The following is a 23,034-nucleotide window of genomic DNA, read 5'->3' as shown; positions in this document are numbered from 1 at the left end:
TTGGCTTTATTTCATACGCGATTCTCAGCGTAAGGATATGGAAGATTTGATTTTTAGATCATAACATTTGCCAAAAATTAAGAACTTATAAGAAAAATTTCCGAAATGTTCTATTGATAAACCTAATATTTAAGTAAATGATAATGGTGCTTTCGCTAAATTCCTTCACTTAAAGGAGGAACATGTTCCTTGTTGAAATCATCTTCACCTGAGATTCAAGTTACTTTTTTGCAAGCCAATGCAATTTTGATTTCATCTTAAACTTCTAAAATACGAAATATCCAAACTAAAATACTAATATTATTAAATTCCCTCACACTTCAAATTTCGGCACGTCCAAAGGCGGCAGATTGTCCAGATCATAGGCGCTTTGAACTCCCCTTGGTCTAAGGCAGAATAAATACTCCAGGGCTTGCTTGATCTGTTGTTCCGAGCAATACGGATTTACCATGACAATCGAGTGGGCCAGCATTTTGGCCAGCTTCTTGAAAAGGAATCGGTTGGCGATTAAGCCTTCCGCCAGCGGACTCATTAAATGACGCACGATCCACGGGCGAATGCGGAGCACACAACTGGCCAGTAGCACTTCGTCCACCAGATCGATGGAGGGGCTAGATATTTCCGTGGCGAACTCATCCTCGCTGTCCTCGCCAAAGAGCAGGTGGAATTTGTGTCTCAACCGATCCTCACAGCGCCAGTCTGCCTCCAATAAGCGAACAAGGCAGGCATTGAGCCGCCTCCTTTGGGCGTACAGTTCGCAGGGCCACCGGCTCTGGCCAAGATTAACTTCGCTGTGCTGCTCCCTTGAGGGTGTGGCAGTTGGGGATGTGGGCGTGTCTTCAGCTTTTGCTTTGGGACTGGGCAGTTCGGCGTTTTCGATTTCCTCCAGTATGGCCGAGATCTGCGGATCGTCGTTAACAGCGCTGGGCTCGATGCCGAATATGTCATTCAGATCAGTGGGCTCATCGTCAAATAGCAGGGCCAGTTCCTGGGCCACTGCATCTTCAGTTTCGGAGAAGGGCGAGCTTTGTTGACCAAGAGGCTTGGACTCCTGTTCTATGTTCTTCCTGCGGCAGCGCCTACAAAGCGACTCTTCCTGGACTTCCTGCTCTTTGAGTCTAGCCTGAAACATATCGATTTTCCGACTCAGTTCGTGGCTACCATCACAACCCTCTTCTTCGGGACACTCATGACCATTCTGGGGTGGCATGTCATTTGTTTGTGTGGCCTTGTCCACCTGAAACTGCTTTGTTTTAGTGGCTACTTCATCCTCGCAAGCTGCAAGCTGCATTTGGTCGAATAGAATGTTGGCCAGCCGGCACTCCTGCGTGTTCCTTCGTATCGCAGCAATCTGTGTAAGTACGAATTTGATAGCCACAACTTGTGTACCCCACAAATTCACTTACCGTCTTAACCATGGCTCTTTGATAGATTTGAGCCGCCAAGCAGGCCTGCTTCGCCTTGTCCTCCAGTTGATCCAGGCTCGCGGGAATACAGGACCAGGCAGTGGGTTTGTGGTGATTCCTGGATTTGCTGGCCCACGCGCACACGTTCTCCTGCAACTGGCGCTCCAAATACAGCACATATTGTTTGCGTACCTAAACGAAAGGAAGCTTAGAATCCTCTCTCAAAGACATTATCATTTTCCGCGGACATACCACATCCGTAAGGACCACAAACTCATTGGCTCCTTCATCCTTCATGCTTAACATTTTCCTGCTGGTCGTCTATTTGCATTAATTAACTTAGCTCATGTTGGCGCTGTATTAAAACGGTTGAGCCGGGCTTAAAGCTAAATGGGAATTTAAACCATTTGTCGGTGCTGCCACCTGGTGGAAAAACAGCTGGTGCGTTGAAAGGCGCTGCCACCCCTTTGGTTTTCCAAAGGCTTAGCGAAGTTTCCCCGTGAATTAAAATAACGTACTTTTAATAGAATAAATAAATATTTTAATATTGTGAGAAATTTGAATGTATAGATTTGCTAGCTTAGATATTACTATACAACATTTTTATTTGGATATATTCTGTATATTTTTAATAGAATGCATGTGTATAAAATTTTAAATTAAAAAAAATTGTTAATGTAAGCTACAATCGTGAATGTTTATAAAATTACAAGTACAAAGGTCCATTATATAAAAATAAAGCAAGTAACTTTCAACAGGAGTCGATTTTTGCAGAGCCAACGGAATCGTATATTCCGTGTTGTTTATTACAAATCGTTATTTTGAACAACAACAAAATTAAGCGTGAGGAGAAACTATTATAAATATATGATTAATTATGTTTTAGGGCTAAACTTCTAAAGCCGCGGCCAATATTTGGCTTAATTTTGAATATCAATCGATCGTCCGTGCACTCGATTCACTGCCTATCTCCAGTTAGTCCAGAAACATGTTGTCGTCGTCGAAGGTGAAGACGTTGTTGCGTGCTGGCTGGGCGGGATTAGTGGGCTCGGGACGTCCTCGGCCACTTTCCGCCGTGGTTTGGCTAGCAATGCTGCTGCTGTTGTTGGCCGACGAAGGATTGTCCGTTCCTGTGGCGGTGCTGGCCGAGCTCCTGGCGGAATTGCTGCCATCGGCCCCCAACTCTGGTCCAAATTCGTCTAGCATGACGAACTCGTCGTCAGCATCGCTGCCCTCGTCCGCCAGAGACTTCCGGCAGATGGGACAGGTGCTGTGCAGGTTCAGCCATGGCACGATGCAGTTCTCGTGGTACAGGTGCGAGCAGGGCAGCTTGCGTACCGTCTCGTCTATCTTAAAGTCGTCCCAGCAGATGGAGCACTGGATCTTGCGATCCACCTCCTCGGCGCTGATCTGCACATTGGGAATCTCGTTAATGCGCTGCGCTGACAATGGCGGCGGTCCCGAAGTCTCCATCTGATTTAACATCTGGGTGACGATGGTGTCCAGACCCTCGCGGCCCCAGGCGTAGTCTCCGGGGTTACCCATGAAAAACATGTGCGAGTTTCCGCCACCACCCACTCCTCCCCCACCTGGTCCGGTCACTATTTCTGCCGTGGCGCCGGCCAATGGTAGGCTCTGCAGAAAATCGAAGAGCACATTGTCCAGTCGATCCAAGTTGGCGGGACGCACACGTCCACCGGCAGTTAGGCCGCCGCCGGAGCCACTGCCCGAGGGTCCGCCGAAGCCGCCCAGGTGCAGCACATTGCTATGCCGCCTGTTTGGCTCGATAGTGATCTCCAAATTGGACACATTCCGCATGTTCAGCAGCGACACTATGTCGTTCCTCAGCGATTCCACATTCACCTGAGATCCGCCCGAGGAGCTGCCTCTGCTCAGGGTGTCGTGGGAGCCAGAGGAGCCGCTGCCACTGCTTCCGGATCGTACACCGCTGGAGGCTCCAGGTGCCGGAGACGCCATATCCGGTGCATTTGCCGGCAACTCCTCCACGAAACCGTTGGCGCACAGCGGGCAGGTGAAGTCCGAGTTGGGAATGTTGATCTCCACGTTGCACATGTGGCAGAAAAATCGCTTGGACTCTGCCGCCCGGTCCTCAACCACCATTGCCTCTGCCATCCTAGGGGAGGTCCTTTATTTCCTGGGGATTGATCGGCTAGCGATTGTGCAAGATTGCCGCTATTTGATGTTGTTGGTTGCCGGCGGGTCTAGACGTTGCTTTGTACAGATGAGGACGACGAACACGCACCTGGTCCCACGCCGGTCATTGGGTCCTTTCAGAACTATTGGAATTTTAAAGTTGAAATTTATATTTTTCTATAAATAAGGCCCTTTAAGAGTGACCCTTGACGCAGGATAGGCAAAATCTTGCTGGTAGGGAGTTTGCTGGCGATGTCTGGTCACACTGGTGGCTCAGGTAAGGTTGTTATCGGTGGAGCTGCCAACTATCTGAAAAGGTACTCCTAATGTTAAAAGTTTTTTAATTTTAATTTTATTGTGTAATTAACTGAAAATCCTGTTTGCATAAATATTTTGTAAATTTATTTAATTAAAATTATTTGTACAGAACTGTTGCCCCCTTAGTCGGCGCTGCCACCTTACTCAGAATAGCCCAGCCAATTTTAGCCCCTTTTACACTCGCAGTCTGGCAACGCAAGGCAGAAACAAAAAGTCATCTTCTCAGGCGGCGTTTAGCATTTTGCAAAAATTTATATTTTCCTGCCGATTAAATTGAGTTGAGCGAGGAGCACCGCCGCAATGTCGATTTTAGCATACAACGGAGGATGCGTAGTGGCCATGCGCGGCAAGGACTGCGTGGCCATCGCCACGGATCACCGATTCGGTGTCCAGGCCCAGACGATCTCGACGGACTTCAAGAAGGTGTTCCACATCGCTCCACGGATGTTCCTCGGGCTCACCGGTCTGCAGACAGATATCCTGACGGTCCGAGATCGCCTGATGTTCCGCAAGAACCTGTACGAGACACGCGAGAACCGCGAGATGTGCCCGAAGCCCTTCTCGGCCATGTTGTCCAGCTTCCTGTACGAGCACCGCTTCGGCCCGTACTTCATTGAGCCGGTGGTGGCCGGTCTGGACCCCAAGACCCTGGAGCCCTTCATCTGTAACATGGATCTGATCGGCTGCCCTAACGCACCCGACGACTTCGTCGTGGCCGGCACCTGCGCGGAGCAGCTGTACGGCATGTGCGAGACCCTGTGGAAACCTGACCTGGAGCCGGACCAGCTCTTCGAGGTCATCGCCCAGTCCATGATGAACGCCTTCGATCGCGACGCCATGAGCGGTTGGGGCGCCACTGTCTACATTATCGAGAAGGACAAGATCACGGAGCGCACGCTGAAGACCCGTATGGATTAGATGATGTTAAGAGTTTCCTTGGTGATTTTGTATACAACATTAACCGAAATACACATACAAATAAAATTTGTTTAGGTACAAAATAAGATTTATTCTTTTGTGACCGAGTAAATTGCGCTAGCCCTTGCTGGTCTTACTTTACGTTGTTTCGCCTACTCATTGCACAACAACAACTCAACAACTAAATATTTGAAAGGCCAAAGGGCTTTTGGTCCATTTGTTGAAAATTTCGAACGAAAATATAAACAAAAAATAAATCGTATAAAAATACAGCATTTTTAAGTACACAATATTTTAATCTTATTGCTCATCCGTCCACTCGATGGACTTTTTGGCCAACAACATGGCAGCCTCCTCGGTTTTGGCGCCGCCAATAAACCCGGTGTGGTGCACGAATATGAGATCTTTGATGCCGGCCTTCTGGCTAAGATCGTCGTCCCTCAATCCTCTCCAGGGTGTGGGTAGAAACTTGCGGCCCAAAAAGCTGCCGGGGCTCACTGGGACTCCGGCCACGCGCCAGCTGCTGCCGTCATTGAAGACTATCAGCTTGGGGACACCCTCCACCTGGTACTCCTTCTCCAGATCGGCCAAGTGAGCCTTCCAAGGGCAGAAGACCTTCAGGACCAGAATCTCGCCGGAGGGATGGGCGCTCTTAGCGTGTTCCAGAGCCTCGCGTACGTGGTCCCTGGCCGCAATCCAGGAACAGGCCACCTCCACAACGTTGTCCACAAACTCCCGGCCAGCTTTGTCGATTGCCTGCCTGAATCGCTCCTCGATGTCCACGCCACTCTCCTGCCAAGAGGGATTCAGCTTGCCAATGCGGGCGGAGAGATGGCTGGAGATTTTGTAGACAGGCTCGCCGCCCTCGAACATGGGTACTCCGTTGTCGATTGCGTCCAGTTCGCTGATGAAATTCCTGTAGATCTGGACGAATGCCAATTGCAGGTTCTCCGGCGAGAGTTGAATGCCCTTCTCGCGCTGCAAGATGCTCTGGATGACCCGCTCGCCGTAATGGCTGTAAACCAAGCCGGCACTGCTTAGCCTGTGAATGATTACTATTAGATATATATGGATCGTTGAGTGTTCAACAGAAAATTTACCTGATAACGTTGAAATCCTCGCTGACTTCCGGTCGAATGGATTTGAATGTTTCCTTGAAGGTTAGCTGGTGGTGATCGTACCACTTCTTAGCATTGTCATACTCTCCACCCACATCCACGATTATGTCGCACTTTTCTTGCAAAGCCTTGATGTCCCGGCTCCGAAAAATCTCTGCGTTCTTGAACTCTTCCAATTGCTTTAGCATGAAGACCGCCACCACTTCATCGCAGTGGAAAGTGCCGTTGTGGGTGCCGATCCATATTGGGGAGCGCTTTGGTGGGGTGCCTCCAGTCATTATTGATAGTTGACCTGTTAGTTAGTTAAGTTAAGTTAAGTTAAGTTATTTTAACAGATTAAAGTTTTTGGCAAAAACGTACGAAAACGCGGTAACAATCGGATCATTAGAGGTGGACTTTTTGCTTAGCCACATATAACTATCGAATTTCGATAGCTTGATTTGTGCGTCTGTGGGGCAAAGCAAAGCATTGACTCAAACCACTCTTAAATAACGGAAAATGATAGTGGCAACTCTAGAAACGGTTTTTTAAGCCGGAAACAAGTGGCTTTATTTAAGCCCCTTGATTTAAAATACATAAAATATATCTTTAAATCTGTACCAAGCACTGCCAGCTCATTAAAACAGTTCGCCTCTCAACACCACTCGTTTGCATGGGCGTTCATGTGAATCCAATAAATTAGCATTTATTTGCTAATTTCTTAGACAAGCACATCTTTTTTTTGGCTGTTTATTAGAAAATCATTGGGTGAAAATTTTAGTAAGCCTTTGCAACTCAAGCCCCACGCATGGATATATTGGATAAAGCGAGCTAAAAAGAAAGAATTTCCAAAATGGCAGAAGCCCGTTTGCGCCGAAATATAAGTCGGCAAGTACCCGCAATGTAAGAAGAGTGAAGAGTAAACAAGATCATTAAAAAGTGCCCGGGAATCAAAAACACATTATTGACCCAATGAGCGATTTTGATTACACAATCGGCTGATGCCTTAAGTTATTTAAATTTCACATTTCCGTTAATTGTGCGCTGAATCTGACGAACAATAATTAAAACAAAATAGTAGTCAAGTGGCTGTGTGTGCGTAACAAAAAACATAAATCACTGCCGACAACAATGATCACGTGTAACAGCGCACAAAAATCGTTTAAAATAAATTGTTGCCCAGGCTTTTTCCCTGTTTTCAGCATCCCACGACCTTCGAAAAGATGCGAAAGCTCGGAAATTGAGTGGAAATGGAAGCGCAAAACTCGTTTCAAACACTTTTCCTATTGAAATGCGAAACGCAGCACAAATTAAAGTGCAATTTGTCCCGACACCAACGTCACAGGGGGACGAATAAATGGGGGTTTCAGGGGGATTACGGTGGTACTAATCGATGCAGACGCTTATCAAAACCTGGACTTGTTCGACCCCAGGTTCTTTCAATTAAGCTTATAATTCCGATTACGTTTGGGGTTCATTGCCACTGTGCGAAAAATGAGCTTGTTTTCACAATTACCTTAGTAATTATATTTTCACGCCCATGAACAAATAAGCAAATGCCACAGGAAAACACCTTTTAGCACTTAGTAATAGGAACTCAACTTTGAGGGTATATTGTGGTTATATAACGTTCCTTGTAAGCCATTTGGATTTCTTAAGAAATGCTTTGGCATTCAAGAATTTTATTCGTTTTATTTATTTCTCACGTACAAGCAGTTCCTGCTTTTAAAACGAATACAATAGAGTACCTTTGCTACCTTTAAAATGCCTAAGAGGGTATCTTTTAGTCGGAGCACCATAACTGTCGCTACGTACACGCCCATTAACTTATATTAGCACCGTTTAATTCTTCCAAATTGCTTAATACTACAAATATGTGAGTAATGCAAGAACGCGTCAAAATAACTTTAAGGGCAATTATCTGGAGCACTCAGAAAAGAGAGATTACTAAATCGGTAGGTGATGATTTTGTTGCTATTTATATCTATTAAATCATTCAAATGACAATTGAATTTTGAAGAGAAGCGTAACGAATTACTATATGACAGTAAATCACTTAATATGTTCGGCTATTCTATTGTAGAGTTTTCCTGATTTACAACATCACATTGCCAGCCGTTGCAAAAAGTTATTTATTCGCGCTTAAGTGAACTTAAGCAGCTTTACTGCTTTTATAGGGGGCAAGATCAAAGAGGCTGGGACACACTTGGTGCTCTATTCATGTGAGTCGGGTTTATGCAACTGTCATTTAACTATTGCAAAAACTTACCTCTTCCTACTTGCGCGATGCAAACACAACTAAGCACATACTATAGAATACGGCTTTGTGGATTCTCGCCTCGGTCTGAACCAGAATTCCGAGGGTGAACCCAAGTTGTTCTGGCGATCCAGCAAGAGCTAAACGATTTATATATTATATGAATGCCAGATCGATCCCGAGCTGATTTAGTGGAAAGATTTAGTACAACAGAAAAACGGGTTTGTCAGCGGCTCAATTGTTCTCCAGCTCAATGAATATATTTTTAGGGGGTTTGTTGTTTTTTCTAGCCGCCAAATTGGTTACCGAATTTCCTACATTCCAATTGGCACAAATGCCAGGGGAGCTTTTGTGTCGTTCAATTTCTGAGCTCCGATTTGTAAGCTGAGCTTGGCGGAAAGCTTCGCTGTAACGGGACAGAAATTTCAGTTTCGGTTTCAGTTTGTTTTGGCCGCGCAACACGTTCTGGTGTTAAGCGTTAGGTCTCCCAGCTTGGCAAATCGGTCGTGGAACAGAAATACGAAAAATATCTTAAATACTTTACACCTTAGCTTTACTCAACTTTGCACGGTACAAGTTCGTTGCAGGGAACAAAGTTGTCCCGCCTGGCAGCTTTGAAACCAGTTCGAAATTCGGCAAAAAACGTTCGAAAGTTCAACAGCCCGCAAAACCTTTGGGAATCCCTTGATATATGGCCCAAATCCAAACATTATGTGTGTCATCGATTAAGTGCAGTGCTTCAACTTTGGCAGCGAGTTATTTCCGTTGCACGCAATCTTAACCCACATTAGTGAAAAATCTTTTTTGGCCAGAAGTTTGCGGTTGCGGCTGCCTTTTCTTGGCCATTAACCCATTGACATATTGGCTTTAATGAGCGGTTTTCTGAGAGGTTCATTGTGCAACACTTCGGCGGGCATGATATTTGCTTCTGTCTTAAAAAAAACAATTACAAACAAGAGACAAGACGAAAGAATCGCTTAAATTATATATGTACACTTTTTATGGCCTAGGAAATAAAGTAGCACAGGAAAAAAAAGATTTCATTCTTTAAGACAGGTTAATATTTCAAATTTAAAGTAAAGTTTGGACTAATAGCACACAAATTATACATTTAATAGGTTTACAATGAAATACACGCTCGAAATCTTGAAGCAAAGCGATTTATTTAAATGACTTCGCTTAGGAATATTAATTATTTTATTTAAGCATAGAGAATTGAAAATACTTTTAAAAAAATTAAGAACAATTTTTACATTTAAAGTATATCTTTATGCCAAACAATGAATAAAATGTCTTATATAATTAATTGTTAATTAATTTTTCTCAATGCATAACCCATAAATAAACAAGAATATGGAGAAAGGAAGAGAAAATACTTGTAAGCGTTTTTAACATTTTTTGGCATCAGACAGTTGGGGTGCGCCGCATTAAACGGTGGGTCGCTGTGGACGTCTTTCGGTTCATCTTGAACATTTAGTTTTAACCGGTTTCGCTGGATCCCGTGACAAAAATGCGATTTATTCGCATCTCATAGAAATCGTACCATTCAACCACATCTCTAACCCTATGGATCTTCAATGAACTGGTTTTCATGCTCAAGGCTTCTCTTTTTCTTTCGTCTGCTTCCAAATTACTATGCTCATATGCATAAATTGCACTTAAATGTCTATTTGTCTTAATATTTTGCACAATATATCTCTTCAAAAAAACCTACCCTTGTCACGTGAGGGAAACAAAAGACCTTAACACAAGTGAAATAAAATTTAAATAAGCTGTGAAATCATGGTGACTAGCAAACTGTTTTAAGAGTGCCAAGATATAAAAAAAAGAAATGTAAAACACTAAGAATTTAACTTAAAACATTGTTATTTTTAACTGGCCATAAAATGTGGACATCCCTTGTGTTAGGGTATAAAAAGAAATTATTTTCGATTCGTGTGCATATAAACACGTAACATTCAATTGTGTCAAAAATCGCATAACAAACAAGCCGAAAGAAAGCAGCGAAAACAAGAAGACCAATAAATGTCCAATTATAAACGTTGTTTGTTTGTGATTTTGAAAGGTTTTGCCACTTAGCACTCGATAAGCACTAAATAATTATAATGATCAATAACGATGCCTAACTAAGTGAAAAGAGCCACAGTTCGATCGGAATAAACATAAGCCCACAAGGCAAAGACAAACAGTCACTTGGGCAAACAAAACAGTGCATTAAGTATACGGCGCGCATCAAGTATACGTCGCGATGTCCAATGGCAAGGCTGCCGCAGCTGCCGCCACAGCTGAGAAAAACGGGTAAAATCGCACACTTTATAGTTCTCGCTTAGACAATAACCCATCGTGAATCGCTGGCTGAAACTAATCAAATGCAAAAACACACTTTTCCATTGCAGCTCGCTGAACGATCGGCCATTGTTTATGCAAAATGCCAACGGCGGACGAATTGCGACCGCCGATGTGGAAGTCAGCAACTTCCGACGCGCCCTTCCACAGTTTTTAGCTGTTAGTATTAAGAACATATTGCTATTCGGTAAATAACACGCATTTTCCAGCTACACAAACCCCGGGGGAATGAAATTCCTAACTCTAGTTTATTTTATTGTATATCCTCGTAAAAAGGCACATTTTTAGCTGTGCACATTAATCATCATTAAAGTCAGTGATTTAACGCAACCGTTTGTAATTAGATGGTAATTAAAATGTCTATCGCCTTGAACATTCAGCAACTTGCTAAAAAAAGCGCTGTTGAGTCTAAAATTCATCACTTACTCAAATTGGAAACGCCTTGTTTAAAAAATTACATAATAGCAATGAAGAATACCTAACTCCGAACTAAAGAGAATGATAATAACTAATAATAACTTCTAAGGTGAATTTGTGAACTTAAAAATACAAAACCTGCTTTTAATAATTCTGATTTATTTGCATTCAGATTTATTGATAAATTTATCATTAAAATGTTGCTGGTCATTTAATATCGCTAATTTAATTCTGCCTTTTTTCGCGTATCGATTTCATTCCCCTAAAACTGAAACAAATAGACTTAATACTTTTGTTTTGATTGCTTTATTGATATGATATCTTATATTATATCTCTTAGGATATGGCATGACCTTGGGCTTCCCCACAATCGTGATACCCGCCATTCAAGGTGGTGAAGGCCGCAGCGAGACCAGCGGCGACATAGTCCTCAACAAGGACGAGATCTCTTGGTTCAGTAAGTGGCCAAAGATTCCAATGATTCTGCTTTTTTAACTCCCCTTTCCTTAAGGTTCCATTAACCTGATTTGTGTGCCTCTGGGATGCCTATTCTCCGGACTTCTTACTCAACCACTGGGCAAACGACGAGCCATGCAGGTGGGTGTAGGATAAATAAAAACTGGGGGTTATTTTAGCTGGGGGTTATTTTAGCTGGGGGTTATTTTCTATTAAGGCTTATGATAACCGGAGGATATTTTGTATTCGAAGTTATCTTAATCCCGATAAAATTACCAAGACTATAATAATCTTAAAAGCTTTTAAGGCTTATGATAACAGGAGGATATTTTTTATTCGATGTTATCTTAATCCTGATAAAATTACCAAGACAATAATAATCTTAAAAGCTAAAAGTATCTTGACCTTACCCTTTTTTTTTTGTAAGATCAAGTTTTAAGAATCATTGTTTCCCAAAGCTTGAATTACTTCCAAAGCAGGCTTAAAGATTCGATTTTTTCCGTCCCCGAGTGGAAACCAAATTGAGCAATCGCAACCTCAGCTTTTGGTGTAATTTTTTTGGCATGCACCTGAAGAGGCACAAATTGCTCCCATCCCACTTAGCCGCAATCATCTGCGGCTCATCAGCCGCTCCTCCGATTACCGATTGCCGATCGCTCGGAACACTGACACACTGAGCTGGAATCGAGCTGCGTGACTTTGTGGGGCTTATGCAATTATGTTTATCCATCCGAGCTCACCCACCCACCCACTCCCCTTTGTACCCGCAGTTTGTCAACCTGCCGATTCTGGCCGCCTGGCTGATGTTCCACTTCTCGACGCGCACGGAGCACCTGTATGCGGCTTTATGCTTGGCTGGTCTCGGAGGCGGATTGATGGAGGCGCCGGTAAGTGAAACCCGACCACACTGATTAATTGCTCCGAAATATACACAAGTTTTTGCCCCATCACGTGTGAACCGAGGGCTTATATACATACACTCTCCCTTCGCCTTTGTTTATCTATTCATTTGCATATTTCTCCCGAAAGGGTTATCTTTTTTTCCCAATCTTTATACGTTTTTTAGCTAGCCGTTAAATCCGCAAAGTGAATCACTTAGCTGCGAACCAAATCCAGGAAGAACTTCATTAATAAGTCTTTCCATAGAGAAAACGATTAAACAAATAGCTAATTAAATTGAAAAGGCCTCGAGTTGTTTGCTATTAGTTTTGAGATTTTATCGAGTAGCAGGTAGTGGCATAAAAAAACGTATTTTGTTGAGTGATAAATAAAAAAATGTATTCGTATATAAACAAAGTTATGAAAGTAACTCACTATTAGATTAGGTAAGCAAATGGAGGTCACAGGCTAAAGAGGTTCAAAGGGAAAGAATCCTAACATTGTTTGTTAATCATTTAATTATATCAAATCAGAATTTTCTGAAGGGTTAAGACAGGGATTAGTTAGGGGGTTGAAAATTAAAAAAACCTAAACGAGTGATACATTCATGTTTGCGGATGTCTCACTTGTTTCTTTCGTAACAAGATTCGATTGAACAAGTGCGCGTTCCTTTTGTTTCTTTAAGCGGGCTATAACATCTTTTTCAGTCTGGTAGAGTGTCGCATTCGCCTTGATCCTTCTGTTAAAGAGGCAGGTGAAGAACAACTTTCCCTTAGATTTGAGCATTCCGCAGCCCATCTTCCTGTTCTTCTGGTAGATCAGATTGGAGAACAACCTGAGCTTGTCATCGGGGGCTACATCGGGAAAGCTATACACGTGGGCTGGAGTCAAACGCTTGTAATATTGGAACCACATACTAAAGAAGTTGAGCGCATTGAAGTCCTTAGACTTTTTGGCCAATGTCACAAAATCTGAGGACTCGCCCACTTTCTCGTAGCGAAAAGTGTTCACACAGGACGGGTTGGAGCGATCGAAGCACTGGTTGGATACCCGCATCGCAATCACGGACAGCTCCTCGTCCCAAGAAATGGACGGCAACTTCAGTGCCTTGGGCAGTCCGGGGAGTCCCCGAATCACTTTTCTCCGAAAGTCGTTCAAGGACTTCAAGATATCGTCTCGGAGGTGGGTCAGCACAATGCCCTTGTGGTCGTTACCGCACTTGGGACCCCACTGAAACACCCAATATTTGTATTGCAATTCGGTAGCTGAGATTCTCCATGGAGCTACTAACAAAACGGATGCCGCAAGTGATATGTTTTGTACCGTTCGGACAAAGGTTTCCATTGCAGTAGTCGAGTGGCTTAAAAATCGGGGATTCTGTAGAGCACATTTAATTATATAAAAGAGTCGCTAGGTGATCACCTGGATTGGAGGGTTAAAGTGCCTTTTTTGCACATATTTTGGCCATCGAGTGCGGTAAACAGTATTGCATTCGAATCCAATTACAAGAAGTAAAAACCACAACAGTTGCATCTTGTTCGAGGTTTTTACTGTTACTGATTTTATTCATATTGAAACATTTTTGTTATGAATAATTGCAATTTCTATGCTTAAGTGCCATTACATCGTTGGGGTTATTCCGATTTTCGTTGGAAGATTAAGCGAACTTTTTGATTGATGAATAGATTTGAATACCTTATTTATTTTTTTCACATTCATTTTAATTATTTAATCAAAAATAAAGATGAAAATTTACTCAATCTTCCCCAAAACTTATCGAGTCACACAGAAGGTCATCATATGGCTATTACATATGCGATTGCAAATTAAAGTTCAGTTTGTATATGTCAATTGTTGATTACCCTCACGACTGCATCGAGTGGCCCACATGTTTCCATTGCAACAATGGTTTACCTCGTCGCAATTTGGAGTTTGGCTGACCTTGGCCAACTCCTTGAGAGCTTGGCTGCCACATGCCACTTGAGATTGCCACAAGCTGTTTTAGTATTAACCCTCTAGCTCTAACAAATCATGTTGTGTTAAACAAAGAAGCTTCAAAAATAATATTATTTATTTTGAAGTTTTTAAAACAATTTGCTTTCAAATCCACACATCTTAAAGTTTTAGAAATGTTGCTTACAATAAGACGATGTTGGTTGTTAGGAGATAAGATTTTAAAATCAAAAACCTATTCTGAGTTTTGAGGGGTTTAAAAGAGGGTAAAGCTTTTTGAACCAATGATAGCAATGAGATAAATATGAAGGCCTCATCCAAAGCTATTGGCAAATGTTGTCTTAGAGGTTTAAAGTCACTCGACTCACCTTTCTGCTCGTTTCCCTTGCAGGTGCTCACCTATGTGGCCGAAATCACGGAGCCCAAGTACCGTGGCATTCTTTCTGCTCTGGGAACCACCTGTGTCATAACCGGCGTTTTTATCCAGTTCATCCTGGGATCTCTGATGGACTGGCGGAGTGTGGCGGCGGTGAGTTCGGCCTTTCCGGTGATCACCATCATAATGCTGTCCTTTGTGCCCGAGAGTCCGGTTTGGTTGATCCGCGAACAGCGCTTCCGGGAGGCGGTGAAGTCCCTGCAATGGCTACGTGGCTGGGTTCCGGAGCACATGATCGAGGCGGAGTTCAATCAGCTCTACGATGAACTGATCACCCAGAAGGCCATCGAACTGGCTGCGGATGGGGCGCCTCTTCCGGGTCAACGTCGGACAATTGGTCAACGTCTGAGGATGTGGAGGAAACGGAGCTTCCTGGTCCCATTCCTCCTGGTTTCCTTTAGCTTTTTCACCGGTCACTTTTCCGGAAAGACCCCGCTGCAAACGTACGCGGTGCAGATTTTTCACACCCTCAAGGCTCCAATGAACAAGTACCATGCGACGATTCTTCTTGGAGTGGCTGAGATGCTGGCCACCATCTTGGGCGTAGTGCTGATTCATTTTACCGGAAAGAGACCTTTGGTTTTGGTCTCAACCGTGGGCACCGGACTGTGCTTCTTTGGCACGGCCACCTATGCTCACTTCCTGAGTGAAGTTCCGGGATTTACGGTCAACAATGTGGTGGTCAATGCCTCCTCGATAGTGCCCAAGGAGGGCATCCTCTCGCAGGAGAACATCTCCAGGATCTTTGAGACAGAACAACAGGCAATAAGGCAGGAAGCAGAACTCTTGACCACTCTGCTGCCGGAAATGGAGACAACTACGATGTTCGAACCGGAAGCTTACAATCGCAGTAAAAGGGAGGTGAATGACATGACGACCACAGATGCGTTTATGGACACCACCATGTGGCCGCAACTAGGAAGCAGTACGGAAGCAGTGGCCTCTTCATCATCCATGGCTCCACCTTCGAAACCACCTATCGTGGAGGACATTCTGCTGGTGGTGCCGAAGCAGGAACACAACTACCTGGTCTGGGTGCCACTCATCCTCCTGCTGCTCTCCGCCTTCTTCTCTCACCTGGGCATCCGCATGTTGCCTTGGATTCTTATTGGCGAAGTCTTTCCCGCGGAGATACGAAATACGGCCTCGGGTTTTGCCGGTGGTGTGGGCTATATATTTGGCTTCCTGGCCAACAAGCTCTTCCTGGTGATGCTGAGTGCCTTGACTCTGCCCGGAACCTTCGCCTTCTATGCCAGTGTGGCCTTCGTTGGAACCGTTGTCCTGTACTTCACGCTTCCGGAGACGGAGGGTCGCACTCTGGGTGTAAGTATATTGGGACGTCTGTAAAAACATCTCTCAAATAATTTAATGATATTTTAATGAGTGTTACCACTAAACAAAAACCTTATTTTATCCTTTAGGAAATCGAAGCCCACTTCTCCAAGAAATCCGACATGAATTTGTTTCGCAGGCAGCCCAGCAAGAAGTTGCCCATCAAGGATGAGGCCCAGTATCCCGGCAATACCATCAATGTGCAGGGTAGCTTCCAAGTGCCCATCACCTCGCAGCAACAAGCAAAGATCATCCACTTGCAGCAAAGCGACTTCGCGCCCCGCCCCCAAAACGGCCGGTCAGCAGGAGTCGGGATGTCCAATCCGGCCTTCGAGGAGAGCAACACCACACATTTGTGAGCTGTGAGTGGACAAGGTCGCCCGTGTCATCACATAAACTTCCTTTCCAAGTGCTTAACATTCCAGTGATATTTCTGAGAAATAAACTTAACTATTTAGATTTGTGTATATGTCTGGCGTTCAAATATTTTATTCCCGGCTCAAAGCAGTTTCTCTGGCAACGATTCACTACCACCCAAGCTATTCGGTAAACGAACTTGGTTCATATTTAGAAAAACAATTCTAAAACTTTGCAACAAAACTGTCGAAAATGGAAATGAGTAACGTTGCGATTGTAACGAAGGTTTTGGATGTACAAAAGTTGGGTAGAACACTTCTGTAAAAGTAGTGAAGTAATCTATAAGTGTCCAGAATGGAATGAGGTAGCGAAAGGTGTGTTAAATATAATACAATGTTGGTTAGAAAGGCTTTTACTTCATGTAAATCTCTTATCGAAGTCAAACAAATCAATCTGTTCCTTTAAAGCGATGAAAGTTTTAAATAATAATAGAAAAGAGCCGTAAGCTGGTCTTAATGTTTAACTACTTTTTATGTGAACTCGACTTTTAACGTATTTTAAAGCATGCTTATAAGTAGTATTGTATAACACATTTCCATGGAGATATATAATTGTATAGATGCAGCAAAGGCGTAAGCAAGAATCGGACTTGGGTTCTAGGTCTCATCGTCTTGCAGCTCGAGGAATTGTGTGCAGATGTCGCGACTGCACTCGCCCTTGTTGTTGAATAGGAATTTATAATAATGGCCATCCGCACAAATGGCTGCATAAGAGAATTAATTGCGATTACAGTGTTCCCAGGGAAGACCAGCTCCAGCTTCAACTCACCCACAACCGAATTGGGATCGGCTCCAAAGGCACAAACGCAACGTGGTCCCTGGGGTATCGAAAACTTGACAAAGCTCCACTGGCTCGAGAAATACTTGGGTATTATGGGCAGCGAGGATTCACGGGGCTTGTTGTCCTCCAGGTTGAACACGTGGATTGTGCCGTGGTCGGACGCGACCACTACCATTGTGGACTGGTGGTTGAAGTTGATGCAAAAGATGTTGGCATGGTTGCTTCCCCGCCTCAACTCAGACACCTTCTTGCCGCTCTCAGTGTCGAAGATGCGGATGAGCGTGCCCTTCTCGCCGGCGGTGGCCAGTCGCGTGCCCTGCAGGTTCAGGGCAATGCAGCTGATTCCCGCCTCGTGGGCAATCACCTCCAGCGGTGCGCGCTCCGTGTTGGCCAGATCCACGATCTGAACGTGGCCAGTGCGTCGGCCGGGAAATGCGAGGAGGCTCTTGTTGCTGTGCGGACACAGCACGCACAGCCCGTTGGGATTGGAGCTAGTTTCGAAGACGTGCAACTGCTGCGGCTGCTGGGTGAAGGTGAACACCTTTATCACCCCCTCCAGCACTACCACGATCCGATCCCTGCGCAGTCGCACCGCCCGCACGGGCTGATTGAAGTCCAGCGATATGGCCGGTGACTTCTTCAGGTCGTCCCACACGATCACCTTGTTGGGCGGGTACAGCGGTCGGATGCCGCCGCCCACCAGGGCCAGGTAATTGCAGCGGAAAAGCATCTCCACATGACTGAGACCACCTGAATGCGAGACAATGCGATTCGGATTTAGACTGTGGGAGTTTCCCGCACTCTCTCTTTCAAACATACCCTCTGGAAAGTACTGGCGCTCCTTCTCCTTCAGCGGATCACAGTTGTAGACCCGGAATCCGGTGTCCGTCGCACAGGCAAAACATCCTGCAACGCAATAGGCCAGTTATAGTATATACATGCAATATATGGATTTAGTTTATCGTATAGGTAAACAACACACATCCGCACGTACGTACCCTGATCTTGATTAAAGGCTGCGTACAACAGCCCGTTTCCGTACGGATTCTGCTCTGTGAGGTTCATTGCACTCTCCGGGAAGCTGGAGACGGAGACCCGGGCTCTGGCGATTTCCGATTCAGTAACTGGGCAGGAAGGAAAACAATCAGTCGGACGGCGGATGATTTTATGTTTTTTTCGTATAAAAACAATGGCGCAGTGCTGGCGGCCGTCGCAAAGTTACCGGTTAATCGATACCTGCCGATGGACGATATCTATTCTCGCAAGTCCCGCCAAAGCTGGATGTTTTAGAATAGAATAGAACGGATATTTAGGTTTTAGGTAAGTGTGAAATATACAAAAACAAAAAATATTCCTCTACCAGGAGCTCCTTAAGTGTATTATTAGTATTAAATAAAAATATAATACAAATATATGGTTTTACTGCCCATCCCTGCTACCCCGCCTTGCTTTTGCAACACTGCTAAAATGGTTCTCCTTACCTCAAATCACATAAAATAACAAAAAAATTAATTGAATTCAGCTTCTTGGAATTTTGCGGAAAATATAACATATGTAGAGCGCGCAATGGAGTTCAGCGCGGATCTAAATGGCTTTGACGAGGACTTCATTGAGCCATGCAGGACATGCGGGATTTATTTCACCATGGGCTTGGACATGGATCAAGCGATTGTTAAACCAATATTTGGCTTGAATGACGCCGTTGGAACCATGGCAGAGATTCTCGAGCAGCTGAGTGCCTGGAACATTCAGGTGAGTAATAAATAATTTCCAGGAATACCTAATATATTTCTGATGCATAAACAAAGGTGGTACGGGAGGACGGACGACCGCAGTACATGTGCATTGCCTGCATCGCCGAATTCCGCCGGCTGCTCAAGTTCAAGCACAGCTGCGTGGAAACGCAGGAACAGTTTAGCGAGCTGGAGTACCAGCGCGAGCACAATGGCATCGTGATTAAGCGGGAAATCGAGCCGCAGGAGGAGAAGTTCTGCGGATTCATATATCTGGACACGGACGAGGAGGAAATCAGCGACGAGGATGGCAGCCGTCGCGTATGCGCCGCCTTCGACATACCGCACGTGCCCATCAAGGAGGAGCACATGGCCCGCGTGCCAGTGCAGAGCGGTGACCACTTCCAGCCACCAGATCCCAAGGAACTTGTGTCGCAGCCGGTTGAGAGCAGCTTTGACATGATCGACAACGATTCGTTGACCGCTAACATGTTTGCACCGTCAAGCGAGGATGCATCCGGAACGGCCGACGATGGCGATACCGAAGAGGAGGAAGACGAACCGATAATCCGGTTCACATACGACGACGAAGCCGAAGGCGTGGCCCCGCCGCCGCCCCCCATTCTTTCCCCGGTCATCTCTTGCAAGCTTTGCCTTTATGAATCGCCCAACCAGGATGCGCACTTGGACCACATGCGCCGCACCCATCTTCTTAAGGACTGGGAGTGCCATATCTGCAGCAAACAGTTCACCAACGCCCAGGAGTCCCGCATCAAGTTCCACATTAAGTATCATAAGTTGCAGCGGCACATAAAGTGTCCTGTTTGCGGGTTCATTTGCAGCTCGAAGGAAACTCTCAAGGAGCACAAGCAGGCAGTGCATTCGCGTACCAAGTGCACTTATTGTGACAAGAGTAAGTATTTTAATAATCGATTAATAAAACCATGCAATTAAAATTATTTTTGCAGCTATAAAAAATAGTATCCTTCAAGGCCATTTAAAAAAGCATTTACGGGGTATGTAAAGGATCAGGAAAAGTCTAAACCCATTTAGTAACCCTTTTACCTTATCCCTAGAGGGCGAGATACAGCTGGCTCAGAAACTTAAATTGTTGGAACAACTACCTTTGGATAATTTTTTACCGGAGGCTTTTCCTTCTCCACTGGCCTCGTCCTCTTTCGACCCAGTAACGACTGACGCTCCAGAGCCCTCTTCAGTTAGTGTGCCTTGTGCTCCAACTGCCTCCAATGTTCCTGAGGACTCTAATTTTCCAAAGGACTCTACTTTTCAAGAGGACATTACTACTTTTAAGGACTCTACTGCAGCAAAGGAACCTGCTCTGCCAAAGGCTTTGTCTTCTGCTAAGGACTCTTCCAATCCAACAGATACACTTTATAAGATGGACGCAACTGCACCAGTAGATTTGCCTGTTTCATCCTTGCCATCCCCTTGTGTCATTCAGTGCGCTTTCTGCAGCGACATTTTTGAGGAGGCCCAGCAGCTGCAGGATCATGTGCTGGCCACCCACAAATCCACTAGAAAAAGGCTGCGATCCCCAGAAGACACATCACCAAGGAGGGTGTCCAGTCCAAAGTGTCAACCCCCACCCACTCCAATGGAAACCGACCAGCTAGTCCCAGAAAAAAGCACCGTCGACGAAGATAGAACCGACCAGCAGAAGAGCAGAACGGAAGTGAGCCCCAATGGATGCTCCAAGAGCTCCACTAACGAGCAGGTGCCGAAAAAATCCTACATCGCTTGTAATATCTGTGGCAGGACCTTCGACTTAAAAATTAAGCTTAATCGTCATCTCAAACAGCACAAGACGTAAACGCTTCGATTATGTTCATAGAGTTTATAGTGTTTTGCCTCTTTAAAATTTTCTACTCGTTTTGCTGAGCAGCTCAAACTGAATTCCAAAGGCTTGTTTATGAGTATTATCCTCATTTTTTTGACGATTTGAATTAGTCTTTTGTTTTTGGCTTCTTGAATCAAACTATTAAAATTTAAGTTAATTTCAGTTTCTTAGTTTACGAGGAATATGGTTATCCAAATACTCACCATTGTAATTTATGTTCAATAAAAGTGAAAGAAGTTAGCTGCGTAAAAAGGAGTAGTTATCACCTGATACTAAATATGTTCGACATGCCGTAAATTAAACATCCAGGGATTGATTCATTTAAATTAGTTTACTATCGCTCGCAATAACACTTTCGCGCTTAAGTTTACGAAGTGCATTTCCATCGTTTATACAAAACCCACACGAGGCTTCAAAGCAAAGATCAACAACTCAGGACAATAATATGAGAGGCTTCCTTCTAGCCCGCCTTGGCAGGAACAGAGGTCTTCGCAGCCACTTTTGGAGCCTCTGGCTCCGCGTCCAGTTTCTGGACGCGATGCAGATCGATGCACTTCCGGAACTGCGCCACCTCCTCCATGCATTTAAGGGTCTCGCCGGGATGCGAGCGGTAGCAGGCGAGCAGCTGGGACTTTAGATCCTGGCAGGGTGGTACTTTATGCGACGACGCGGTGCTTACGAATCGCTTGTGCACGTTGTCCACCGCATTGGCGTACTCCTTCTCCAGAATGGTGTTGGTCTTCTTAAGGTTCTCCTCCAGCTTCGCCATGCGTTCCTTCCACAGCTCGTCGTTCTTGACCAGCTCCTGGTTCATCTGGCGCTGGACATCCGCAGCACTGATGGTGTGCCCGCCGCCTTGGACGTAAATGGGCACCGCAGCAGGATAGGCCACCTTGGGAGCAGCAGGCGCAGGAGCTGGGGAGGGAAGGGCTGGCTTGGCAGCAGCCTTTGCCGAAGCCTTTGGCGCTGGTTTCGAGTCCTCCGCAGCGGCGGCGTGCTCACGAGCTGAAAGGGGAATATATCAATATTGGAATGCAATATAATTCGAGAAAACTAAAAAAAAAACATAAGATATCAAAAAACAGAGTACTTCTTCATCCACCCTTTTAAAGGGCAGTTTTAGTGCGCACAAGATATGGACATTTAAGAGTTATAGGAAAATCGTCTTGGAATAGTTCGATCTAACTAAGTTCTACTGTATTTGGCATAAACAATCGCCCGTTTTGACAATTGTTGCATAACACCGGAATGAGCCCAAAGTCGGTTTCCGGGTACTTGAATGTAATAATTCCATATACTTTACCCTGCTGGCTGATTCCAGCCTTCAGCCGCTTGACCACATCATCGGATATGTCGATGACGCCGGCAGGAGTTGGGTTTTCCATTGAAACGGATCGCGGTTCGCGGGATTGAGACTGTCTGGCTCCCATCTTCTGAAGGTCCTTTTCCTCTTGATCCTGGAGCAACACCTGCAATGTTGGTGGTTCGTTAATAGGACTTAAGTCATTGAAAGGACGCTTCACACTCGGTTTGGTTTATTTCGGTGTTTTTATTAACCTTTTCAGTGAAAACTATGGGCCACTTGCTCGGAGTGACGTTAATCGGAATGCACGATAATACCAAAAAACAACGAAGTCAGCTGATTGGTAAGATGGCCAGAGTTTAAAAATACAATTGCCAGATGATTCAACAGCGCTGCCAGACTTATAAAAAGTATTACTATTCTTTTGAAATCGAACTCAAAACTTTAATTATGAAACGAATTATCTTAAAACATTGTAGGTAAACTAAAGCCCCCAATATCTTCAAATTCAGCTTCTGGCCCTTCCGATTTTCCCAAACTGATTGTAAACGACAAAAAATCGCACAAAAACAAATTCCATTGAGTTGTGTTATTATTGTTTAAGCTTTTTAATGCCTCGTTCGTAATTGTTATTGTGAGTGGTGTGGCTTATTTAGTGGCTGCTTTTATTATGTTCACACATACATATTCATGTTGTTTTTAATTCGAAATACTTGCTAATTACATAAATGTGGCGTGCACTTATCGTTACATCCGTCGAATTCCGATCTAACGAACTTTTCAAATGTTCATGAACCGTTTCGATTTCGTGGTTATTTTGTATTCCATATCACTGTTGGTGGTTTTATTTATGTTTTCTTTAATATCGCCATGATATAATCGATATTCCGCAATCGACTCAAGTTTAATTAGTTATTTAGTTCAAAAATTCTATTTTCAATATACATATACAGTTAATTATACAAAACTTTCGA

General features: G+C 44.5%; 9 protein-coding genes across 13 annotated transcripts; 3 read left to right on the top strand and 6 right to left on the bottom strand.

Annotated features, from left to right (window-relative positions):
* Window positions 1–101: 101 nt before the first annotated feature.
* LOC108046584 lies at window positions 102–2,066 on the bottom strand. The gene is made up of 3 exons (XM_017126391.2): window positions 1,659–2,066; window positions 1,407–1,598; window positions 102–1,351 (listed from the first exon to the last, which is right to left on the bottom strand). Exons 1-3 carry the CDS (start codon window positions 1,710–1,712, stop codon window positions 314–316), a joined length of 1,284 nt encoding a protein of 427 aa, XP_016981880.1. The 5' UTR covers window positions 1,713–2,066; the 3' UTR covers window positions 102–313.
* Window positions 2,067–2,167: 101 nt separating this feature from the next.
* On the bottom strand, window positions 2,168–3,798 carry LOC108046586 (E3 ubiquitin-protein ligase Iruka). The gene has a single exon (XM_017126392.2). The coding sequence runs from the start codon at window positions 3,537–3,539 to the stop codon at window positions 2,382–2,384; it is 1,158 nt and encodes a 385-aa protein (XP_016981881.1). The 5' UTR covers window positions 3,540–3,798; the 3' UTR covers window positions 2,168–2,381.
* A 249-nt stretch (window positions 3,799–4,047) lies between these two features.
* LOC108046669 (proteasome subunit beta type-3) lies at window positions 4,048–4,882 on the top strand. The gene has a single exon (XM_017126514.2). It carries the CDS (start codon window positions 4,179–4,181, stop codon window positions 4,794–4,796), a length of 618 nt encoding a protein of 205 aa, XP_016982003.1. The 5' UTR covers window positions 4,048–4,178; the 3' UTR covers window positions 4,797–4,882.
* LOC108046668 (MYG1 protein C694.04c) lies at window positions 4,863–6,361 on the bottom strand. Its single transcript, XM_017126513.2, has 3 exons — window positions 6,275–6,361; window positions 5,897–6,206; window positions 4,863–5,838 (listed from the first exon to the last, which is right to left on the bottom strand). Exons 1-3 carry the CDS (start codon window positions 6,297–6,299, stop codon window positions 5,097–5,099), a joined length of 1,077 nt encoding a protein of 358 aa, XP_016982002.1. The 5' UTR covers window positions 6,300–6,361; the 3' UTR covers window positions 4,863–5,096.
* Window positions 6,362–6,689: 328 nt separating this feature from the next.
* Window positions 6,690–16,436, top strand: LOC108046571 (facilitated trehalose transporter Tret1). Of its 4 annotated transcripts, none has more exons than XM_044458708.1 (8): window positions 8,610–8,720; window positions 10,230–10,448; window positions 10,547–10,683; window positions 11,254–11,370; window positions 11,425–11,510; window positions 12,140–12,256; window positions 14,593–15,960; window positions 16,059–16,436. In XM_044458708.1, exons 2-8 carry the CDS (start codon window positions 10,399–10,401, stop codon window positions 16,326–16,328), a joined length of 2,145 nt encoding a protein of 714 aa, XP_044314643.1. In that variant the 5' UTR covers window positions 8,610–8,720; window positions 10,230–10,398; the 3' UTR covers window positions 16,329–16,436. The 4 variants fall into 4 exon arrangements, with proteins under 4 accessions (XP_044314642.1, XP_044314643.1, XP_044314641.1 ...); XM_044458706.1 differs by having other exon boundaries at window positions 10,216–10,448; XM_044458707.1 differs by lacking the exons at window positions 8,610–8,720; window positions 10,230–10,448 and adding an exon at window positions 6,690–6,796.
* On the bottom strand, window positions 12,321–13,781 carry LOC108046575 (antigen 5 like allergen Cul n 1). 2 transcript variants are annotated; one of them, XM_017126364.1, is made up of 3 exons: window positions 13,671–13,781; window positions 13,540–13,608; window positions 12,321–13,478 (listed from the first exon to the last, which is right to left on the bottom strand). In XM_017126364.1, the coding sequence occupies exons 1-3, from the start codon at window positions 13,779–13,781 to the stop codon at window positions 12,837–12,839; spliced, it is 822 nt and encodes a 273-aa protein (XP_016981853.1). In that variant the 3' UTR covers window positions 12,321–12,836. The 2 variants fall into 2 exon arrangements, with proteins under 2 accessions (XP_016981853.1, XP_016981854.1); XM_017126365.1 differs by having other exon boundaries at window positions 13,540–13,761.
* A 392-nt stretch (window positions 16,437–16,828) lies between the features above and the next one.
* Window positions 16,829–18,392, bottom strand: LOC108046574 (WD repeat domain phosphoinositide-interacting protein 3). Its single transcript, XM_017126363.1, has 4 exons — window positions 18,165–18,392; window positions 17,986–18,072; window positions 17,155–17,916; window positions 16,829–17,089 (listed from the first exon to the last, which is right to left on the bottom strand). Exons 1-4 carry the CDS (start codon window positions 18,229–18,231, stop codon window positions 16,983–16,985), a joined length of 1,023 nt encoding a protein of 340 aa, XP_016981852.1. The 5' UTR covers window positions 18,232–18,392; the 3' UTR covers window positions 16,829–16,982.
* A 79-nt stretch (window positions 18,393–18,471) lies between these two features.
* On the top strand, window positions 18,472–21,009 carry LOC108046572 (zinc finger protein 236). Its single transcript, XM_017126359.2, has 5 exons — window positions 18,472–18,486; window positions 18,689–18,918; window positions 18,975–19,812; window positions 19,868–19,915; window positions 19,976–21,009. The coding sequence occupies exons 2-5, from the start codon at window positions 18,733–18,735 to the stop codon at window positions 20,728–20,730; spliced, it is 1,827 nt and encodes a 608-aa protein (XP_016981848.2). The 5' UTR covers window positions 18,472–18,486; window positions 18,689–18,732; the 3' UTR covers window positions 20,731–21,009.
* A 60-nt stretch (window positions 21,010–21,069) lies between these two features.
* On the bottom strand, window positions 21,070–22,424 carry LOC108046577 (MICOS complex subunit MIC19). Its single transcript, XM_017126366.2, has 3 exons — window positions 22,315–22,424; window positions 22,061–22,226; window positions 21,070–21,762 (listed from the first exon to the last, which is right to left on the bottom strand). Exons 2-3 carry the CDS (start codon window positions 22,185–22,187, stop codon window positions 21,218–21,220), a joined length of 672 nt encoding a protein of 223 aa, XP_016981855.1. The 5' UTR covers window positions 22,188–22,226; window positions 22,315–22,424; the 3' UTR covers window positions 21,070–21,217.
* Between the last annotated feature and the right edge of the window lie 610 nt (window positions 22,425–23,034).

The sequence above is a fragment of the Drosophila rhopaloa genome, unplaced genomic scaffold (genome assembly GCF_018152115.1).
Source record: "Drosophila rhopaloa isolate 14029-0021.01 unplaced genomic scaffold, ASM1815211v1 contig_167, whole genome shotgun sequence".
Lineage (NCBI taxonomy): Eukaryota > Metazoa > Arthropoda > Insecta > Diptera > Drosophilidae > Drosophila > Drosophila rhopaloa.
Note: the sequence above shows the minus strand (reverse complement) of the source record. Positions and strands in the feature narration are given on the sequence as shown.